Source organism: Corythoichthys intestinalis, chromosome 13, assembly GCF_030265065.1.
Source record: "Corythoichthys intestinalis isolate RoL2023-P3 chromosome 13, ASM3026506v1, whole genome shotgun sequence".
Lineage (NCBI taxonomy): Eukaryota > Metazoa > Chordata > Actinopteri > Syngnathiformes > Syngnathidae > Corythoichthys > Corythoichthys intestinalis.
In genome coordinates, this window is record NC_080407.1 from 12,280,719 (window position 1) to 12,304,363 (window position 23,645).

The 23,645-nt window shown below is 41.1% G+C and overlaps 1 protein-coding gene across 6 annotated transcripts in view; it reads right to left on the reverse strand.

Moving 5' to 3' along the window:
• Positions 1-23,645, reverse strand: part of iqsec3a (IQ motif and Sec7 domain ArfGEF 3a) — a 114,433-nt gene that overhangs the window by 5,235 nt on the left and 85,553 nt on the right. For 4 of the 6 annotated variants that reach the window (XM_057855284.1, XM_057855289.1, XM_057855288.1 and 1 more), the window contains 7 exons: positions 15,084-15,250; positions 14,869-15,008; positions 6,320-6,445; positions 5,568-5,667; positions 5,343-5,501; positions 1,333-1,422; positions 1,225-1,271 (listed from right to left, as the gene is read on the reverse strand). In XM_057855284.1, coding sequence (XP_057711267.1) covers positions 1,225-1,271; positions 1,333-1,422; positions 5,343-5,501; positions 5,568-5,667; positions 6,320-6,445; positions 14,869-15,008; positions 15,084-15,250 — 829 coding nt within the window. The remainder of the gene's footprint in view (positions 1-1,224; positions 1,272-1,332; positions 1,423-5,342; positions 5,502-5,567; positions 5,668-6,319; positions 6,446-14,868; positions 15,009-15,083; positions 15,251-23,645) is intronic. The other 2 variants (XM_057855285.1, XM_057855287.1) reach the window with 1 other exon arrangement.

The window sequence follows — 23,645 nt, forward strand, 5'->3', positions numbered from 1 at the left end:
TGCCTCAGACAACCATCCAATGGTACCTTTCTGTCTCCATACAGTTTACAAACACATACAGTATATGTGAGGCATACTGTAAGTCTAACCACAGTATGGTTCCACGCATGAAGTTTAAAAAAAAAAAAAAAAAAAAATAGAAAACCTTGACTATTAGGTTCCATTTGCTTTACACAGAGGATAAAACTGGAAGAGTTGAAGGGACAAGTAAACACTTAAAAAGAAAAGTCACATCCTGTCAGTAGTTTTATCGTGGCTTTTTCACCACAACCTGTCTTCTGGGCTTGAAAGTGACAATAGGCCAGCTAGAATAACACCAGTTTACCCTTCCCTCATCTGCCCTGCAAACGCTCAAGATGCTAACTGGAGCAATCCAACCCTGTGGTTTTGCTAGTGTGAACGGGAATGACTAATGAGGACCATAGTGCTCACAAAACATATGCTGATTAGGGTTAGATGATCCTTCTCTGGTTACAAAAGTGATTTGTGTCAACTGATCCACCCTTGGTAGCTCTAGTGTTAACAAAACAGTTTACGTTCTCTTTTTCCGCCACTACGTTGAACTGCGTGCTGATTTTCTGTCTCGTCACATCGCATCATCATCATCGCCGAGCAGCTGTTTTGTGACTTTGCACGACAACTTCCTCTGATTGCGGGTGGATGAAAGGATGGAGACTGAAGAGCTGCACTCTGCACTGCGGCGACTGACCCCCCCACATCCCCTTCCTCTCCTTTCCCGGACGAATGCGCTCTGACAGCTAACGTTTCATTCCCACCAGCCGCTGACATTTACTGCAAACCGCACGAAGAGGACGAAAGGACAATCTTCCACAATGAAAATCTCAAATGCCAGAGTCGTTGAAATTACAGGTTTCCAATCAATGTCAAAAAAGCTCAATATCTAATTAAGACCTAGCCGAGTTACGCTCAATGTCAACTTGAGGCTGCGTGCTTGCCCAATTCCTCCGGGGGGCGCACTGCCGCAGAGAAGCGGGATGGGAAAAGGTTATTCTGTAGCTGCAAAGCCTCTTGGGTAACGTAGTCCAGATGGCTTACTTTCAATTGCACAAGATGTTCATAAGGAGCGAAGGGAATCCAAATGGATTTGTTGGGTTTTGACGCTTCTCCTGCAGATGTATTTTTATTGATCCTGTTTACGCCTCACTACGCTACCTAGTGCACTTACCTGCCATTGGGCTCGAGGCCTTGTCCTTAAGCACTCACCTCGACGGCATTGTGTCCACTTCTGTCCTCCGCGTCCTGATTTCCTGCTGCCACATTGTTAAATCAATACCCCCGCAATAATGGCTAGAATCACCTCATATTGCCTACCTGACGTGCCGCCGTGTTTTTCCCGCAGCTCCAGTTGAGTGCCGTTGTTGATCGAGTGAGTCTTGGCTCCCTGCTGCTTCTCCAGCTCCCCTGCAGAGAAAGCGAACAACGTTACGCTCCGCCGCCGCCTTCATCATCATCATCGCAGCGGCGTTATTACGCCGGCGCCGACACGCTGCGCTCCTGGCCTCCGAAGCCATCCGCTCATGCCGCGACTCTTCATCGCGGTAATTAAACGCCACAGTTCATGATGATTGCGCGTCGGCGCTAATCAAGGTGACAGTCAGATTTTGTCTGCAATTGTGCCATCGGCATCTCAAAACGGCCAAGTGAGACTTTACAATTGTGCTTTGCCAGGAACCTGATTCTTAGACTTCAATATCAGTTGACGGGGCACAGGGCCGATTTGTAGCGGGCCTATTTTAAAAAACTTAAAATTCAAATATTTTCAAACCAAAGCCAATAGCGACCCAAAACCGAAACAGGCACCTTGAATGAATGAATGAATGAATGAAATATTTATTGTCATCATCATCGGTATCATTGACAATTACAAAATGTGATATGATTTGCCCGAAGGAACCGAAGAAGAAGACAAAGGCAGACGGGAGGAAGCATATGCTTATCAGTTTCCCGTCCCCCATACAACTAAAGATGCACACTCAGACATGGTACATACATCAGATGGCCACAAACTGTACAATAACACAATCAACAATCTGGGTTTACAGTAACTCAGTGTCCAGTCAAGCAGCTCGATTAATGTCAGGGCGTACAAGGTTATGGCTTTGTAATGTCCCTGACATTTTAGCATCTGTTTGCTGTGGGAACATTTTGTTGTGTCTATGTGTGTGGCAAGCGCGCATTAACTGGAGCTCTCTGACGATTTCTTGATTCTGGTTTGCAGACCTCCAATTTCTGTATGGAGGATTTTATTTCATCCAAGTCTCCAGGTTTCAAATTCTTTGGAGCCATACTGGAGTCGAGCTTGCTGGCCCTGAGTTGGCCCTTAGCGCTTTTCGGTTGTGATAAGTTGCTCTCGGGAGCTCAGAGGAGTGCGTCTGTTCACAGCTTGAGCTGAATCAAGAATGTTGCCTTCCTTTTGCATACAACCCCTAGCAAAAAGTATGGAGTCACCAGTCTCGGACGAGCACTCACTCATTCATAAACACTAAAAGAAATGAATAAAAAACATTGTGGTGGTCAGTAAATGTTACTTTTATAGAGCAAGTGCAGGGGAAAATATATGGAATCACTATTCTGATGAAAAAAATGCAGATTCTTGACTCTTGACACCTTGTCCAATGCAGATTCTTGACTCTTGACAAGATGATGATGCTGGAACTTTTGTTTGGTGCCGTTCCAGTGAGATTTACAAAGAAGACTGCCTGAAGAAAGCATCAAAATTCCCTCAGTCCTTGATGATATGGGGCTGCATGTCAGGAAAAGGGACTGGGGAGATGGCTGTGGTTGAATCTTCAATAAATGCACAAGTTTACATTGAAATTTTAGACAGCTTTCTTATCCCTTCAATTGAAAATTTGTCATTTATCAAGGGTACAATGCATCATGCCACAGAGCTCTAACTGTTAAAGCATTCCTTGGAGAAAGACTCATCCAGTCAATGTCATGGCCTGCAAATAGCCCAGATCTCAACCCTATTGAAAACCTGTGGTGGGAATTGAAAAAATGGTCCACAGCAAGGGTCCGACCTGCAAGGATGATCTGGCAATTGCAGTGAAAGAGTGTTTGCACCAAATTGATGAATAATACTCATCAGGTCCATGCCTCAGAGACTGCAAGCTGTCATAAAAGCCATAAGTGGTGCTACTAAATACGAGAGATGTGTTTTGAATGTTATTTCTTTGTTTGTTTCTAATGATTCCATATTTTATCTCAGAATGGAGTGATTCCATATGTATTTCCCTGCACTTGCTCTATAAAAGTAACATTTACTGATTCTTACTTACTTATTCATTTCTTTTAGTGTTTCTGAATGCTAAAGAGTTGCACTTTTGAACTAATTCATTATTTTTTTCAAGCTTTTTACGTGAGTTTGTTCTACATGATGTCTGAGTGAGTGCTCGTCCGAGACTGGGGATTCCATACTTTTTGTTAGGGGTTGTATAAGAGTCTCCATGAGCAGCGGCATCAAAAAATTCAAGGTTCTTCCATTATAAAATCCTTATTATTTTTTTTTTATATGTATAATAAACCTAAAATGGCTATAGAATTCTCAGATTTTACACACGATGCACAAAAATCACCAGATGCTGAGAAAATCACCTTTATTTTTAGGATCAATAGCAATATTTAACAGATAAGTTTTTGCCAGAAATACTAGCTTAAATGTAATGTTTATTGATACAAAATCCGACATGGCGGCCGTCACAAAACAAAGAGCTTTTTTAGTTGAAAATACTTGTATATAAATGCTTAAATCGCGGAATTTCTATAGATATTAACGTAAAACAGTCTAGATTCTTGGTGAAAAGCAAAAAACGGGCAGTTATTCTTCATTTTAGGTAAATGTTTCAAGCAAAAGTTACGGTATTTTGTATTCAGACATGGCTGCCGTCACAAAAGAGCTTTTTAAGTTGAAAATTGTTGTAAATAAATACTTAAATCATGGAATTTCTATAGATATGAACGTAAAACAGTTTAGAGTCTTGGTTCAAAGCAAAAAAACAGGCAGTTATCGTTCATTCTACGGAAATATTTCAAGCCAAAGTTGCAGTATTTTGTCATCCAATGTGGCGGCCGTCACGAAAAAGAGAGCTTTTTAAGTTGAAAATTTTTGTAAATAAATGCTTGAATCGTGAAAATTTCTAAAGCTATGAACGTGAAACAGTCTAGATTAGGGGTCCCCAAACTTTTTCTTGTGAGGGCCACATAACTTTTCATTTCTCTGATGAGGGGCCGGATCAGTTTGTAACAGAAAAACTGACGATTGCAGGAGTGCCTAAATGTAAAAATTTGTTGTTTTTCAGAAAGCCAATCAAATAACCCTTTCCTGATTCTTCACGGAACAAAAGTAGATAAAATAAGATATAATAATAAATATAAAAAATACAATATAATATAATATAATAACAACACTATTAATTAAATAGATAATAACCAAATAACCCTCTCTGGGTTCTTCACAGAAAAAGCCAGGAAATAAATAACACTATTAGAAAAAGAAAAAAAAAAAAAAAAAAACATCACGAAAGAGCTTTTTAAGTTGAAAATTCTTGTGAATAAATGCTTAAATCATGGAATTTCTAAAGATATGAACATAAAACAGTCTGGATTCTTGGTTAGGAGCAAAAACCGGGCAGTTACAGTATTGTATAATCTAACGTAGCGGCTGTCATGACAAAAAAAAAAAAACCTTTTCAAGTTGAAAATCCTTGCAAATAAATGCTTAAATCACGGAATTTCTACAGATATGAATGCAAAACAGTCCAGATTCTTGTTTAAAAGCAAAAAAAAAAAAAAAAAAAAAAACGGGGAGTTATCGTTCATTTTGTAAATATTTCAAGCAAAGCTTAGTATTGTGTAATCCAACATGGCGGCTGTCACGAAAGAAAGCTTTTTAAATTTAAAATTCTCATGAATAAATGCTTAAGTTGTGGAATTTCCATACGATACGAATGTAAAACAGTCCAGATTATTGGTTAAGTTACACTAATTTTATCCCTTGATTTTTTTCACGTTTCAAAGTGCATGAATGGTGCAATTTAATATAATAATTACCTTGACCACATCACTTTTGAGACGCTCCTGCCTGCTTGTATGCAGTAAAACCCTCATCGTGTTTCCACCAAAATCCAGCGTTAGAACGCAGCGTGTGTTTGAGTTTATCACAGTGAAAGCCAACTCAACGTTCAGCCTGAGTCGGTGCAATGTCTGTGGGAGCCGTTTTGACGATTGATGGTCTATGCCTGATTTAAAGCTACTGAAGGTGGTGTATGCCATTCAACGCTGTTACATCCACATTGAAAATGAAAAAAGAAAAATCTTACACTCTATACGTATCTGCTCCATCTCCGACACTTCGGCAATTGACTCCTTCAGGTCTTCCACAAACTTGAGTAGCTCCTCGGCACTTTGTGCGCAGAAGTTGAGCACCTGCTTCTTGTCGGAGCCGAACGGCGACAAGATGGTGATACCGTGCGGGTAGTCTGATAAGGGTGAAAATGGTCACATTGAGAGGAAACGTGAAGGAATAAAAAAATGTAGTGACTCACATTCGTTCTCAAACAAGTGGAACTGCATGCCGAGAAGGCCGAGGGCTTTGCAGAAAGTGTATGCTGCCGAACTCTTCTTCTTTGGACAAAGCTTTAATATCTGCGGATGGACCCCAAAAAAAGGAATTCAGCTATGTATTGTTCGCTTATTACTTTGTCACGCAGCGACATAGCCAATCCTAGCTTTTTTCCCCACCGATGCAATGGAATCATTGTGACTTTGCGGTGACATTTCTCCTAGTTTTCAAAGATATGAGCAGCCAATGTCTCACGAGATTCAACTTTTCATGAAAACTATCAAGAATTCCCCCCAAAATGTGTCTTTTAACCTTTTTTCCCGCAGCCACCAATTAAGAGGACACCGCTTTCGTCCTCGCCTTTGTGTGAGATCAGCATTTTACATAATGATGGCTGCCGAACGACTTTGAAACGATAACCCGCGACGTGACTCCTAATGAGAATAATAATTATGCCCGACACGAAGTCTTTGATTTGTGCCGCGGCCCGAGTCAAACACTTTTTTTTTTTACTGCGGAACCTTCCGGCTTCTCCGCATTGGGGAACAGATCTCTACTGCTCTTCTTTATTAGAAGAAACACGCAGAGATGTCTGAATTAAAGGAGGTGTCACAAAAGTATAAGAAGCTTTAAAGCGTACATTCGACGCCAGGGGGAGGTTGAAGCTGTCATTTGCCGTGTGAAATCTCCAGCTGGAGCGGAAGCCAGACATGATTTTTTTTTTTTTTAAATTACCACGATGAGATCGTTGAAGAGGAACACTTCTCGCTGGTGCGCCGCCTGCTTCTGGGCCTTGTTGACGTCCGTCACCTCAAAAAGTCGACTGCAGCACACCAGTCGTCTGTGAGGCACCGACAGCACCTGCGGACACGTCCAGGCAAAACTACTCAATTCCCGCATACCACCAGGAAGTTTGGCCCCCCAAACACACACACAGACACTGACAGTAACACGGCACCGACAGATTCATGCGGAAAACATGCCGCCTCCTCCGCCCCCTTCAAAGGGGAGGAATGTTAGACGTTTTTTGTCCAGCAGCAGCGACTCCAAGTAATGTAAAAAGACGTCAATGTTGTGGAGGTAGGGGAAACACCACTAATTTTGCCATTGAAAATCCAACCTGCATCAGAGTTAGCATAACATTAAACTGTGTGAACCTGCTAACCTGCAAAACTACTGCGGTCAGGACGTCCTCCACAAGGAACAACGAAGTCAAGCTAGCCGACCCTTACTTGCATAATTGTTTGTATTACAGTGGGGCAAATAAGTATTTAGTCAACCACTAATTCTGCAAGTTCTCCCACTTGAAAATATTAGAGGCTAGTTTTTGTCAACATGGGTAAATCTCAACCATGAGATAGAATGTGTGGGGGCGGGGGGGGGGGGATAACATTGTTTGATTTTTAAAGAATTTATTTGCAAATCATGGTGGAAAATAAGTATTTCGTCAATACCAAAAGTTCATCTCAATATTTTGTTATGTACCCTTTGTTGGCAATAACGGGAGGCCAAACGTATTCTGTAACTCTTCACAACCTTTTCACATATTATTGCTGGTATTTTGGCCCATTCCTCCTTACAGATCTCCTCTAGAGCAGTGATGTTTTGGGGCTGTCGTTGGGCAACACGGACTTTCAACTGCCTCCACAGATTTTCTATGGGGTTTAGATCTGGAGACTGGCTAGGCCACTCCAGGACCTTTAAATGCTTCTTACGAAGCCACTCCTTTGTTGCCCTGGCTGTGTGTTTGGGATCATTGTCATGCTGAAAGACCCAGCCACGTCTCATCTTCAATGCCCTTGCAGATGGAAGGAGATTTTCACTCAAAATCTCTCGATACATGGCCCCATTCATTCTTTCCTTTACACAGATCAGTCGTACTGGTCCCTTTGCAGTAAAACAGCCCCAAAGCATGATGTTTCCACCCCCATGCTTCACAGTGGGTATGGTGTTCTTCGGATGCAATTCAGTATTCTTTCTCCTCCAAACTCGAGAACCCGTGTTTCTACCAAAAAGTTCTATTTTGGTTTCATCTGACCATAACACATTCGCCCAGTCGTCTTCTGGATCATCCAAATGCTCTCTAACGAACCGCAGACGGACCTGGATGTGTACTTTCTTCAGCAGGGGGACACGTCTGGCAGTGCAGGATTTGAGTCCCTGGCGGCGCATTGTGTTACTGATAGTAGCCTTTGTTACTGTGGTCCCAGCTCTCTGTAGGTCATTCACTAGGTCCCCCCGTGTGGTTCTGGGATTTTTGCTGACTGTTCTTGTTATCATTTTGACGCCACAGGGTCAGATCTTGCATGGAACCCCAGATCGCGCGAGATTATCAGTAGTTTTGTATGTTTTCCATTTTCTAATAATTGCTCCCACAGTTGATTTCTTTACACCCAGGGTTTTAGATTCAGTCTTCCCAGCCTGTTGCAGGTCTACAATTTTGTCTCTGGTGTCCTTCGACAGCTCTTTGGTCTTGGCCATAGTGGAGTTTGGAGTGTGACTGACTGAGATTGTGGACAGGTGTTTTTTATACCGATAAGTTAAGCCAGGTGCCATTAATACAGGTAACAAGTGGAGCCTCGTTAGACCTCGTTAGAAGTTAGACTTCTTGGACAGTCAGAAATCTTGCTTGTTTGTAGGTGACCTAATACTTATTTTCCACTCTAATTTGGAAATAAATTCTTTAAAAATCAAACCTCCACATTCTGTCTCTCATGGTTGAGGTTTACCCACGTTGACAATTACAGGCCTCTCTAGTATTTTCAAGTAGGAGAACTTGCACAATTGGTGGTTGACTAAATACTTATTTGCGTCACTGTATGTGCATTACGGTCATGCAACACGGTGGCTTCAGAGTGAAAAAAAAAAAAAAAAAAATCCAAGAATTGGTCCAGTGACATGAACATGAACTGACACGAAAAAAAAAAAAAAAAAATCTGTGGAATACAATCACACATCAGAATTTCATGAGAGTACTTTGGTTAAAGTCTTAGGGTAGTTTAGTATGCCTCAGATGTAGATAAGTCCTTGGATATCTTGATATGTTATATCGTCCCTATCAATGCTGAGACCAAACCTACGCCCTTGCCGCAAATGCTTTGGACGTCCGTCGCCGTCAGTGGCAGCCAATGACACTCAAGAGAGTCTTCTCACGCTAATCCGATCATGCTGATTCTGAGCCGCGTGGTTGCAGTCATGGCACTCCATTTGCGGGGTCACGCAAAGGTTTATCACAATAGAGGCCCGACTGTGCAAAATCACCCCGGCTGAGTGCTCCAATCATATTGTCGGATAAAATGGAAGGACTGTCGCAAGCACAGCCGGGTCTCATTTGTGATCGGATCAGAACATACGCGTTTCCGCCTTTCATTTTCTGCCGGCACCCCTTCAGATCATTTGCACAACCTTGCCACCGCGGGGAACGCGCACATTTGCTGTTTGCCAGAAGAGGCATGGAACGACATCATTAGCATGACACAACCATCATGTCAGTGAAATGAACCCGTGTGACCTGATTCCTAATAGACCAACCAAACTTTCAATACGGAACAAGCCATTAGTTACCTCTTGTCATGCATTTTCCCTTCCGCCCTCATCCCTCACCATCTGTTTAAAATATATTAACTCTTGGTTGTACTCCAACTTCCTCCTCCTCCTTCTCAATAGCTCAAAATCAGAAGTCGTCCTTGTAGGCAACAATGCCATTCTCTCTATTGACAATAACTTCTCTATAACCATCAACAATGTACCGATCCCCCCTTCTACTCAGGTTAAGAGTCTGGGTGTCATCTTGGACAGCACGCTCTCCTTCCGCCCCCATATCAACGACATCACCAGATCAGCTTATTTCCACTTTTGCAACATTTCACACCTCCTCCCTTCTCGGCTTCCACTCTTGTCTGTAGTCTAGTCACTTCCCGGCTCGATTACTGTACCTCACTGTTCTTTGGTCTCCCAAATAAGGCCCTCCAGAAACTGCAGTTCCTCTAAAACTCAGCAGCACGCCTCATCACTTGGACCTCCACCACTCACCACATCAAGCCCATCCCCCATCAACTTCACTGGTTCCCAGTCAAACAAAAAAAAAATCAACTGCAAGATCGTTGTCACTACCTTTAAAGCACTCATTGCCTGGCCCTTCCCTACTTATGCACTCTCCTCTTTATTAACCGTCCTACCAGTTCACTTCGCTCCTCCACTATCCTCCACTTTTCAGTCTCCCGTGTCTGTCTCTCCACTTTCAGTTCCAGAGCTTTTAGTCACTGTGCCACCCAGCTCTGGAACTCCCTAACCCTCGATCTTCGCAATATACCATCTAACTTTTCAAATCCAGACTCAAAAGACACCCGTTTACTCTTTCTTACCCACCACGATCGCTGATTTTATCTTGACTGCTTGATTTTTATTTACTTTTATCCTGCAGACTGAGGATCAGTTTCTTTGCTAAAGCCATCTCCACCCTGAACAGCCATATGTAACACCACACCACCCAATGTCCAATATTCATATTTTCAGGCCATGACATTCACTGTGAGTATTTCTACAAGGTATACTTTCACAGTTTTAGCTCTGTGGCATGATGCATGATACATATTTTCAATTGAAGGGATAAGAAAGCTGTCTAAAATTTCAATGTAAACTTGTGCATTTATTGAAGATTTAACCACAGCCATCTCCCCAGTGCCTTTGCCTGACATGCAACCCCATATCATCAAGGACTAAGAGAATTTTGATGTTTTTTCAGGCAGTCATCTTTGTAAATCTCACTGGAACGTCACCAAACAAAAGTTCCAGCATCATCACCTTGTCCAATGCAGATTTTTGACTCATCACTGAAAATAACCTTCATCCAGTCATTCACAGTTTATGATTGCATCTCCTTAGCCCATTGCAGTCTTGTTCTTTTCTGTTTAAGTGTCAATGGTTTCCTTTTAGCTTTCCTGTATGAAAATCCCCATTTCCTTTAGGCAATTTTGCACAATTCTGTCATATAACTTGACCCCATCTTCCTCCCATTTCTTCATTTGTCTTGTTGTACATCTTCTGTTTTCAAGACATATGGCCTTTAGTTGTTTGTCATGACGTCTGGATGTCGTCCTTGGTCTACCAGTACGCTTAACTTTAACAACCTTGCCATGCTATTTGTACTTGGTCCAAACTGTTGATAAAGCTGACTGAACAGCCCACATTTTTAGCAACCACACGTGTAGCATTACCTTCTTCAAGAAGTTTGATAATCGTCTCCTTGGTCTCAAGAGACATCTCTCTTGTTGGAGCCATGATTCTTTTGAATCCAGCAGCCCTCCAAGGTGTGATAACTACACTGTTTTTAACTGCTGACTAACGAGCAGATCTAATCTGAGGCAGGGGCCCAATTAAGGAAAGGAAATTAACTGGGTGTGTCTGTATTTTCTACTCAAAATGGAATGATTCCACATTTTTTCTTCAGAATGGAGGGATTCTATATTTCCCTGCACTTGCTCTATAAAAGTAACACTGACTGACCAGCAAAATGTTTTTTATTAATTTCTTTTAGTGTTTCTGAATGCCAAGGAGTTGCACTTTTGAATATTTTGGTTAAAGGCCAAATGTGAAGTCAGGTTGGCCAACCATGTTTTTGAATAATATCAATAGTTAACAATTATAAGCATATTTTTGTTAATTTTTTTTAACGCAACCCTTCCAGATCCTTTGTTTAACCTATAGCAACGCCCTTGACAACGAAAATGCTTTTCTTCGACAATCTTCGGAAATCTTCGGAATTGACGTCACAACGAGAACTGCGAGGGAATTCCGCCATACACACAGTATTGTTGCATTGCATCTCGGTAGGATGCCACGGTGGTGTGTGGCGATGTATTGTTCTCAATCTAAAGAAAAGTTGTATGAGTGGCTGAAGGATAGCAGGGCACGTAAATGGACATCTAAGCGAATGAATTTCACGCATCATCGAGTCATCTTCTCTGCTACAAGGACTTCGAAGATGCCTGCTTCCTCAACCGGTCTGCTTATGATCAAGGATTTGCAAAAAAAAGTGTAATTTTTGGATAGATGACTAATGACTTTGTCAAAGCAGAGCTGCCATCTGTTGTGGAACAGTGCTTAATTTGTAAATCATACGGTGCCGGAACGCAAAGTACATATGACTGCGCAGGGATGACTGCACGTGGACAGGTCCCGGAACATATTGTAATAGCCCGAATAGGGAAATAGAAAGGAGAGGAGTGAATGATGGCTTCCTTCACTTTATCGTGGCAACAGTTAAATAACAAAAATAACAGCGGACTGCTGCAACATGCGACCGCCAACTACGCTCTCACGCCGCACTCTTCTCCTCACTTCCAGCTACGTCACCGCTCTGCTGACCGATGGCCCCTTCATGAGCCCGCACACAGTTACGGACATTACATTATGCAGAAAATGGTGCTGAAAACAAAACGCAAATGCCCACTTGCCATGCTGTGGGACGTTCCTTTTTTTCTTTCTTTTCTAGGTGCTTTTCTGACTCGTTTTGAACCATCTTCCTTCTTTTTGGAAAAAAAGACAGGAAATCCAACAGTCTTTTTGGCATGTTGAAATACAGTTGCATCCTGGCTGCTTGCTCCCAAGATGCCGCAAATTTCAAGTTTTTTTTTTTTTTTTTAATGTCAGGAGTGTGATTTGGTGGTCCAGCTTCTCAGTTCACCAACAAATCTCTGACTCTTTCGTATGACGTTAATTTTCATAACCTACATGCAATTCTTGAGATTTGTTGTGTAAATGAATTTATGCTAGGGCTGTCAAATGATTAAAGTTTTTAATTGAGTTAATTACAGCTTAAAAATTTATTAATTGTAATTAATCGCAATTAATCGCAATTCAAACCATCTATAAAATATGCCATATTTTTCTGTCAATTATTGTTGGAATGGAAAGACACAAGATGGTTATATACATTCAACATACGGTACATAAGGACTGTATTTGTTTATTATAACAATAAATCAACAAGAGGGCATTAACATTAACATTCTGTTAAAGCGATCCATGGATAGAAAGACTTGTAGTTCTTTAAAGAAAAATGTTAGTACAAGTTATAGAAATTTTATATTAAAACCCCTCTTAATGTTTTCATTTTAATAAAATTTGTAAAATTTTCAATCAAAAAATAAACTAGTAGCCCGCAATTGTTGTTGTCAATAATTACTTACACAATGCTCATGGGTGCTGAAGCCTATAAAATCAGTCACACCCAAGCGCCAGCAGAGGTCGGCAAAACTCCATAAAACACAACAAGTGAGCGTTTCACTGTACTGTCATTTAAATCTGTCTGAGCAGGGCATCTACATTAATTGCGTCAAATATTTTAACCTGATTAATATATAATAATTAACGCCCGTTAACGCGATAATTTTGACAGCCCTAATTTATGCATATTATTATTTTATACTGTAATGTCCTAACTGCGTGTAATATTCTGATATAATGATTTTCGAGGCACCCTGAAGTGCACGCAACGTTACTCGTTTTGGTCACGTGACGCGGTAGTGTGATACAGAGGCACAGGCTCTATTGCTCCACACAGCCTGCCAAGAGCCCCAAGCTGTGTTCGTACTGTTAGCTCCATGTGTTAATAAAGAAACAAACTTGTCAGCACGTCGCGTGTTCGATACCTTTGTCAACAAAAAGCTCATAACAAGACACTATGCACGATCCGTTTAAGAGACGCTGGGACTGGAGAGCTGTGAGTAGTAGGAGGCGAGAGGGAGATGAGCGAGAAGCAAAACTTTGCGGTCGAATGTGGCGGCAGTCCGCTATTATTTTGTTTTCTTCCTGTTGCCAAAATAAAGTGGAGAAAGCCATCAACGACTCATCTCCATCTCCCCCCCCCCCAACGTTTTTATATTATTATTTTATATGCACGAGAGCTGCCCAATCTGCCAAACTAAACATGAAGTCTGTCATCAGATAGACAAAAACAAAATTATGTGCAAATGCCTGCATCTTCAAATCATGAAAATAATAACAGCCTATATCTTACCAATCTTGTAATCTCGATGGGTCTTGTCTCCATTCCATGCCAGGTCGTCTAGGCACATTGTTTGCATCCTGATTAGCGTCTGGCTAATACATGTTAGGTCCAACATAAAATTCCAACCTCCTCCTCTTCTTCCAACTCTTCAAAAATCTGGATCTCCTCCCTTGCCCTCGATTTCTCGCTTATATCGCTGTTTGAATCATTGTTTGAAGGGCTTTGTATGGCGGTGTGACGTATCACTTCCGGGTTCGTCCCCTTTCATGCTCGAACTTCGGAAACGCGATTATTTTGTCAAATATACAACAATGTTTAATTACTTTTATTGTGACGTTATTTGGTATGTGATGAAATTACTTCACATTTGGTCTTTAAATTGGATTTATTTCAGTCAGTGCATCACTCCTTATAAACGTCACTGAATGTCATTGACGTCTACTAGTGATAAACCCATATAGGTTCACAGCAGAAGAACGGATAGAGCCACATGATTGGACGAGTTAACATGACTCACGTGAATTCTATGTAATAATGCACAATCTGCTCTTAAACGTTCTCCTCTTGCCTTTTGTGGAACTGACAGCTCCTTGTGGGCAGGAGGAGTCACTTCCTGTCTCAACAATCCATCATTTGAGGCTCTGAGTACGCTCCCTTTGTCATCCGATGGCTACCCATCCATCACTGACACAGTGGCGAGGGGGAGCAGAAACATCGACGGGGACGGAGGGGGCGAGGAAGATGACAACAATCAGAGTCTCAATGTCATTGAGAAAGTCGACAGGAGATGAGAGAGAGGAACTTTTTCCTCAGAGTCTTCGTTGAATGCGAAATGCAAGAGGTTAAAGTTCAGATTGTTGTATTGTAATCGATTTTAAAAGCCCTCGACAGACCCGTCTAGTCACAGAATATAAGACCTTGCCGCATTGACGATAAGACTGAAAAAGAAATTGTCATTGACTAGGTTCATGTACAGAGCAGATGGCTCTTTGTTAAACTGTGCTTGGAAACAGAACCCAAACTCACATTCACAGATATTTTTTCCCCCGAAAATGGCCCAGAAGCGCTTAAAGACGGATGAAGCCAGCGTAACGAGGCGAGGTGCTCGCTGCCTTCTAATGGATAACAAATGAGCTCCACTAACACTACTCAATCTAGGTGATAGTGATATGGACTTGAATCATGACGGACTTGGCACGGAGAATGTACTCGTGATAAATCGTCATCCGGCGGTGGATGTTGTCCAAGAAATGAGGCATTTTTTTCTGCTCACCGTTTTCATTCCTACGATGGACTGCTCCACCTTGGAGACGTAGGTGACGTGGTCCTCGTTGGAGCGCAGTTCTCTCATCTGTATCCTCTCATAGATGCCTACTACCATGTCGCGGGGGATGTCTGCGCCGTCATCCACACCTGAGACAGGGAAAAGGCGGATGATGACATGAAAAAAAAAAAAAAATCACGGACGCCGAAGTTTTTGTGAGGTACCTCGGAGGTTGCGAATGAAGTCCTCCAGTAGCATCTTGCGGTCGGGTTTAATGTTGGGACTGTACATGTCAGTGTTGAGGAGGATGATGGCGAACGCCAGGATGAAGATAGTGTCCGGGTTGTGGAACTGCTGCACCACGTCGGGGTTGCACATGCAATAGCGCTGGCTATATGGAGGTGTGAATATCGTGTAGTTAATTCTTAAGATGCCACTGACAGCGATCAGGGGCGCTGAGGATCGTTTTTAGTGTTTCACAACCAAAAAAAAGCTGTTTCGGTCCAAATTTGTCATGCTACTGCAATACAATTGCAATACACACGCATGCTGGGTAGCTTACAGTGGGGCAAATAAGTATTTAGTCAACCACTAATTGTGCAAGTTCTCCCATTTGAAAATATTAGAGAGGCCTGTAATTGTCAACATGGGTAAACCTCAACCATGAGAGATAGAATGTGGGGAAAAAAACAGAAAATCACATTAATTTTTAAAGAGATTTGAAAATCATGGTGGAAATTAAGTATTTGGTCAATACCAAAAGTTCATCTCATTACTTTGTTATGTACCCTTTGTTGGCAATAACGGAGGCCAAACGTTTTCTGTAACTCTTCACAAGCTTTTCACACACTGTTGTTGGTATTTTGGCCCATTCCTTCATGCAGATCTCCTCTAGAGCAGTGATGTTTTGGGGCTGTCGTCGGGCAAAACGGACTTTCAACTCCTTCCACATATTTTCTATGGGGTTGAGATCTGCAGACTGGCTAGGCCACTCCAGGACCTTAAAATGCTTATTATAAAGCCATTCCTTTGTTGCCCTGGCTGTGTGTATGGGATCAATGTCATGCTGAAAGACCCAGTCACGTCTCATCTTCAATGCCCTTGCTGACGGAAGGAGTTTTTCACTTAAAATCTCCAGATACATGGCCCCATTTATTCTTTTCTTTACACAGATCAGTCGTCCTGGTCCCTTTGCAGAAAAACAGCCCCAAAGCATTATGTTTCCACCCCCACACTTCACAGTGGGTATGGTATTCTTCCGATGCAATTCTTTTCTCCTCCAAACACAAGAACCTGTGTTTCAACCAAAAAGTTTATTTTGGTTTCATCTGACCGTAACTCATTCTCCCAGTCCTCTTCTGGATCATCTAAATGCCCTTGAGCGAACAGGGGACACGTCTGGCAGTTCAGGATTTGAGTCCCTAGCGGCGCATTGTTTTACTGATAGTAGCCTTTGTTACTGTGGTCCCAGCTATCTGTGGGTCATTCACTAGGTCCCCCCGTGTGGTTCTGGGATTTTTGCTCACCGTTCTTGTTATCATTTTGAGGCCACAGGGTGAGATCTTGCATGGAGCCCCAGATCGAGGGAGATTATCAGTGGTCTTGTATGTCTTCTATTTTCTAATAATTGCTCCCACATTTGATTTCTTTACACCAAGCGTTTTACCTATTGCAGATTCAGTCTTCCCAGCCTGGTGCAGGTCTACAATTTGTCTATGGTGTCCTTCGACAGCTCTTTGGTCTTGGCCATAGTGGAGTTTGGAGTGTGACTGACTTGTGACTGAGTTGTGGACAGGTGTCTTTTATACCGATAATGAGTTAAAACAGGTGCCATTGATACAGATAATGAGTGGAGCCTCGTTAGACCTCGTTAGAAGAAGTTAGACCTCTGACAGCCAGAAATCTTTGTTTGTCGGTGACCAAATACTTATTTTCCACTCTAATGTGGAAATAAATTATTTAAAAATCAAACAATGTGATTTTCTGTTTTGTTTTTTTTCCACATTCTGTCTTTCATGGTTGAGGTTTACCCATGTTGACAATTACAGGCCTCTATAATCTTTTCAAGTCGGAAAACTTGCACAATTGGTGGTTGACTAAATACTTATTTGCCCCACTGTACGCACGACTACTAGGCTACTACAAAGACAGCATTCTATTTTACCTATAGTGTGTGTTGGCGTTTTTGTATTGGAAATAAAAGCGCCTGTGAATTAAATTGCATAAAAAAGTGCAGCTAGACCGCGCAATGAGAAACAAATTCATTTGAAAACTAAAAGGACCAATAAGCCTCAGTTTGACCCCCCCTTTTCCACAACACTAAAACAAATCGCACACGAATACATAACAGCAACAACAATAATATGGCAACAACGCAAACGTTTCTTACCTGTTTAAAGACACTAAAGTTAGAACTATCTGTAATAATCATCTTCATTGTCGACCTCGAATCGAATTTTAGAAAAGTTTGTCTACAAAAAAATCGGTAATCTGTTTTTGCGCCATTTAACGCTTCCTCTGTCAACGGTTAACTTTTCCAATAGCACCTTATTTAACGTGACCCAGTAGCAAGCAAGGTGTCAGGTTGTGACCATGTTATTCACAAAAACAAAAAACTTTTCCTACATGTACGTATATTTAATTCCCAAAGTTACACTGCTGGCCAAAAGTATTGGTACCCCTGAAATTCTGTCAGATAATGCTTAATTTCTCAAAGAAAATGATTGCGTTTACAAATGATTTGGTAGTAATATCGTCATTTATTTTGCTTGCAATTAAAAAAAAACATAAAAGAGAATGAAAAAAAAAAACAAATCAACATTGTTTCACACAAACTCTGAAAATGAGCCGGACAAAAGTATTGGCACCCTTTGCAAAAATCATGTGATGGTTCTCTAATTTGTGTAATTAACAGCACCTGTTACTTACCTGACATAACAGGTGGTGACACTAACTTAATCACACTTGCAGCCAGTTAAAATGGATTAAAGTTGACTCAACCTCTGTCCTGTGTCCTTATGTGTACCACATTGACCATGGAGAGAAGAAAGAAGACCGTCTGACTGTCTGAGAACTTCAGAAGCAAAATTGCCATCAATAAATGTCAATCCCATGGCACTGTGGCTATCCTCCCTAAATGTGGACGGAAAAGAAAAATTGACGAGAGATTTCAATTAAAGATTGTGCGGATGGTGGAGAAACAACCTCGACTAACATCCGAACAAGTTCAAGCTGTCCTGCAGTCTGAGAGCACAACAGTGTCAACCCATACTATCCGTTGGCGTCTGAATTAAAAGGGACTCTATGGTAGGATACCTGGGAAGACCCAACTTCTGACTTAGAGACTTAAAAAAGCCAGGATGGAGTTTGGAGTTTTTTGGGGAAAAGTCATCCACACAGAGTTTAAAAGGAAAGAAACGAGGGCTTCAAAGAAAAGAACACGGTCCCCACAGTTAAACATGGTGGAGGTTCCCTGATGTTTTGGGGCTGCTTTGCTGCCTCTGGCACTGGACTGCTTGACCATGTAAATAGCATTATGAAGTCTGAAGACTACCAACAAATTTCGCAGCATAATGTAGGGCCCAGTGTGAGAAAGCTGGGTCTCCCTCAGAGGTCTTTCAGCAGGACAATGACCCAAAACACACTTGAAAAAGCACTAGAAAATGGTTTGAGAGAAAGCACTGGAGATTTCTAAAGTGGCCAGCAATGAGTCCAGACCTGAATCCCATAGAACACCTGTGAAGAGATCTGAAAATGGCAGTTTGGAGAAGGCACCCTTCAAATCTCAGAGACCTGGAGCAGTTGACCAAAGAAGAATGGTCTAAAATTCCAGCAGAGCATTGTAAGAATCTCATTGATGGATACCGGAAGCTGTTGCTCGCAGTTATTTTGTCTAAAGGTTGTGCTACCAAGTAATTGGCCGAGGGTGCCAATACTTTAGTCCGACACATTTTTGGAGTTTTGTGTAAAATGATTATGATTCTTTTTTCATTCTCTTTTGTGTTTTTTTTCATTGCAAGCAAAATAAATGATATTACTGCTAAAGCATTTGTATTTGCAATCATTTTCTGGGAGAAACTGAGCATTATCTGACAGAATTGCAGGGGTGCCAATACGTTTGGTCAGAACTGTATATGTATTAATTAGGGCTGTCATAATTATCGCGTTAACGGGCGGTATTTATTTTTTTAATCACATTAAAATATTTGACGCAATTAACGCACATGTCCCGCTCAGACAGATTTAAATGACAGTAGAGTGAAATGCCCACTTGTTAATTATGTTTTATGGAGTTTTGCCGCCCTCTGCTGGTGCTTGAGTGCGACTGATTTTATAGGCTTCAGCACCCATGAGCACTGTGTAAGTAATTATTGACATCAACAATGGCGGGCTACTAGTTTATTTTTTGATTGAAAATTTTACTAATTATATTAAAACGAAAACATTAAGAGGGGTTTTAATTAGGGCTGTCAAAATTATCGCGTTAACGCGCGGTAATTAATTTTTTAAATTAATCACGTTAAAATATTTGACGCAATTAACGCAAGTGTCCCGCTCAGACAGTATTCTGCCTTTTGATAAGTTTTACAGCAAGGCCTTTTGTGCTGTCTAACAGCGAACTCTTGTGGTCGCTTTGCGACATGGTTTTCTTGCCAGTTTAATATGGTTGCACGACGTCTCGGGCTGACGCCTACATTGTAATGTTGTGCTTATATGATCCTTGGACAAGATTTGTCCGTAAGTATGGTTGTTGTAAAGAATGTACATATTATGTTAGTAAGCGAAATGTTCTATTTTTTGTATGAGACGCTTTTTGTTTATGTTTAGTGAACCTGTATAGCGTGCTAAGCTAACGTTGTTGCTAATGCAATGCTTGTGTACTTTTTTTTTGTAGTTTTACAACGGTCTAAAGAGGACAACGGTTTGAGGCTATTTTATTAATAAATCAGATGAAAAAGGAAGAAGTCTGATTATTAAGGCGTCGTTCACTAGCTGTCTAGCTTTGGAAAAAGTAGACGGTTCGGAGTGAGGACAGCATAGTCAGATTTAAATGACAGTAGAGTGAAATGCCCACTACAGTCATTATGTACCGTATGTTGAATGTACAGTGGGGAGAACAAGTATTTGATACACAAATACTTGTTCTCCCCACTGTATATATCCGTCTTGTGTCTTATCTTTCCATTCCAACAATTTTACAGAATATATATATATATAATTTACAGAAAAATATGGCATATTTTATAGATGGTTTGAATTGCGATTAATTATGATTAATTAATTTTTAAGCTGTAATTAACTCGATTAAAAATTTTAATCGTTTGACAGCCCTAGTTTTAATATAAAATTTCTATAACTTACTAACATTTATTTTTTAAGAACTACAAGTCTTTCTATCCACGGATAGATTAACAGAATATTAATAATGTTAATGCCATCTTGTTGATTGATTGATTGTTATAATAAACAAATAGTCCTTATGTACCGTATGTTGAATGTATATATCCATCTTGTGCCTTATGTTTCCATTCCAACAATAATTTACAGAAAAATATGGCATATTTTATAGATAATTGCAATTACGATTAATTAATTTTTAAGCTGTAATTAACTCGATTAAAATTTTTAATCGGTTGACAGCCCTAGTATTAATTCATTTAATTTTTAACAAACAAAAAAATAGAATCTCCCAAAACACTTTTTTCCTCCCCGACACCAGGTGGTGCTGCATCACCCTCAGCACCCCACTTCCCGCGCTACTGATGGTGATGGACGTCTAGCGATTGAATGTCCAGTTATGACAATGCACACTACTGAATTTAAATAGTAAAAAAGGGTCAGTATATTCTGCAAAACAAAAAAAAAAAAAAAAACGAAGGCTCGTTTGGATTTATAGCTTTAATATGACTTTATGGAAAAATATCCCCCTTTTTAAAAGCCATTTGTCCTGCAGGGTTGAACACGTCAGGCATCACAGCACTCCACCGGGTCTTGATGGTAGTTAAACATGCAGAAGCTTTTATGTACAATATGTGCACACCAGGAGAGCATAAATGCCCATCATACAACATTTTACCCCACCAAATATAGACAACCAATCATGTGTCGTAAGTACAATCCCGGTCGACAAGGTTGTGCGTGTGTATACCCTGTGGAGAGGGATTATTTCAAGTCAAATGCATAAAGTATGAATACTCCCCAGCTCCAGGATAAATAATACAAAAGTACAACGGTGTGCGAGGAATAAGACTGCAATGAAAGGGGAAAATGTGAGCTTGGTGTAAGAGTTAATTCGAGCAGTCATCGTTTGCACACTGAGCTCGTGGCGCCGGTTTACAGGCCCGCTGAGCTACGTTAAGTCTCCGTGGGACTTTTTCGCTCATGTTGATATTCAGCAAATACGCACAACAGGAGCCAGGTTAGCAGTTTTTGCTGTATGTGTGCTTGTTTTATGGGGCAAAAAACTATGTTTACGCCGTTTTTAAATGAGTCGAGTGAGTGGAGGAAAAACATGGACCGGGTGTAAAAGATCGTGTTTTTAAAATAGATTTTTATTTGTAAGTCTTAATGGCTGCCGTTGATAGCAATAGACAATCCAATGTGACTGCCCCAGTCAAACTGGATTGGACGGAATGAGTAAAAGGCAACAAAAAAATCCAGACGTACGGGTAGTCCCCGGGTTACGAACAAGTTCCATTCCTACTTAGGCAACGTAACCTGAATTTCCACGTAAATCGAAATGAACCTTTTAGGAACCCCTAAATATCCCTCCAAATCTCAAAATAACTATCCAAAAACATATACAGTGGGGCAAATAACTATTTAGTCAACCACTAATTGTGCAAGTTCTCTCACCTGAAAATATTAGAGAGACCTGTAATTGTTAACATGGGTAAACCTCAACCATGAGAGACAGAATGTGGGGAAAAAAAACAGAAAATCACATTGTTTGATTTTTAAAGAATTTATTTGCAAATCATGGTGGAAGGTGGAAGGAGTCGCTAATTACGTCCCGCGTTGAGCCGCTACGACAACTAATGATGAGTTTAGCATTTTGTAGAGTGTCGGTGTTATTTTCCGATTCGTGTTTTATATTTAATCTGACTTGATTTGCTTGAAAACTACTCTGACTGTAACATTAACTCAGTGGCTGCCATTGCTAGCGAATGAACACACACCTGGGTAGCAGCGAATGAACATTCATTCGCTGCTACCCAGGTGTGTGTTCATTCGTACGAATGTATTGGACGTCTACTAGTGAGAAACTCATTTCAGTTCCCAGCATAAGGACGAAAATGGCAATGGCGCTGAAATAAAGTGGGGCAAATAAGTATTTAGTCAACCACTAATTGTGCAAGTTCTCCTACTTGAAAATATTAGAGGCCTGTAATTGTCAACATGGTCAAACCTCAACCATGTGAGACAGAATGTGGGGAAAAAAAAACTGAAAATCACATTGTTTGATTTTTAAAGAATTTATTTCCAAATTAGAGTGGAAAATAAGTGTTTGGTCAATACCAAAAGTTCATCTCAATACTTTGTTATGTACCCTTTGTTGGCAATAACTGAGACCAAACATTTTCTGTAACTCTTCACAAGCTTTTCACACACTGTTGCTGGTATTTTGGCCCATTCCTCTATGCAGAGCTCCTCTAGAGCAGTGTTGTTTTGGGGCTGTCGTTGGGCAAGACTGACTTTCAACTCCCTCCACAGATTTTCTATGGGGTTGACATCTGGAGACTGGCTAGGCCACTCCAGGACCTCGAAATGCTTCTTACAAAGCCACTCCTTTGTTGCCCTGGCTGTGTGTTTGGGATCATTGTCATGCTGAAAGACCCAGCCACGTCTCATCTTAAATGCCCTTGCTGATGGAAGGGGATTTTAACTCAAAATCTCTCGATACACAGCCCCATTCATTCTTTCCTTTACACGGATCAGTCGTCCTGGTCCCTTTGCAGAAAAACAGCCCCAAAGCATGATGTTTTCACCCCCATGCTTCACAGTGGGTGTGGTGTTCTTCGAATGCAATTCAGTATTCTTTCTCCTCCAAACACGAGAACCTGTGTTTTTACCAAAAAGTTCTATTTTGGTTTCATCTGACCATAACAAATTCTCCCAGTCCTCTTCTGGATCATCCAAATGCTCTCTAGTGAACCGCAGACGGGCCTGGACGTGTAAATTCTTCAGCAGGGGGACACGTCTGGCAGTGCAGGATTTGAGTCCCTGGCAGCGCATTGTGTTACTGATAGTAGCCTTTGTTACTGTGGTCCCAGCTCTCTGTAGGTCATTCACTAGGTCCCTCCGTGTTGTTCTGGGATTTTTGCTCACCGTTCTTGTTATCATTTTGACGCCACGGTGTGAGATCTTGCATGAAGCCCCAGATCGAGGGAGATTATCAATGGTCTTGTATGTCTTCCATTTTCCAATAATTGCTCCCATAGTTGATTTCTTTACACCAAGCGTTTTACCTATTGCAGATTCAGTCTTCCCAGCCTAACGCAGGTCTACAATTTTGTCTCTGGTGTCCTTCGATAGCTCTGGCCATAGTGGAGTTTGGAGTGTGACTGACTGAAGTTGTGGACAGGTGTCTTTTATACCGATAATGAGTTAAGTGAGTGCCATTATCACAGGTAACGAGTGGAACCTGGTTAGATCTCGTTAGAAGAAGTTAGACCTCTTTGACAGCCAGAAATCTTGCTTGTTTGCAGTTGCCCAAATACTTATTTTCCACTCGAATTTGGAAATAAAATTATTTAAAAATCAAACAATGTGATTTTTTTTTTTCC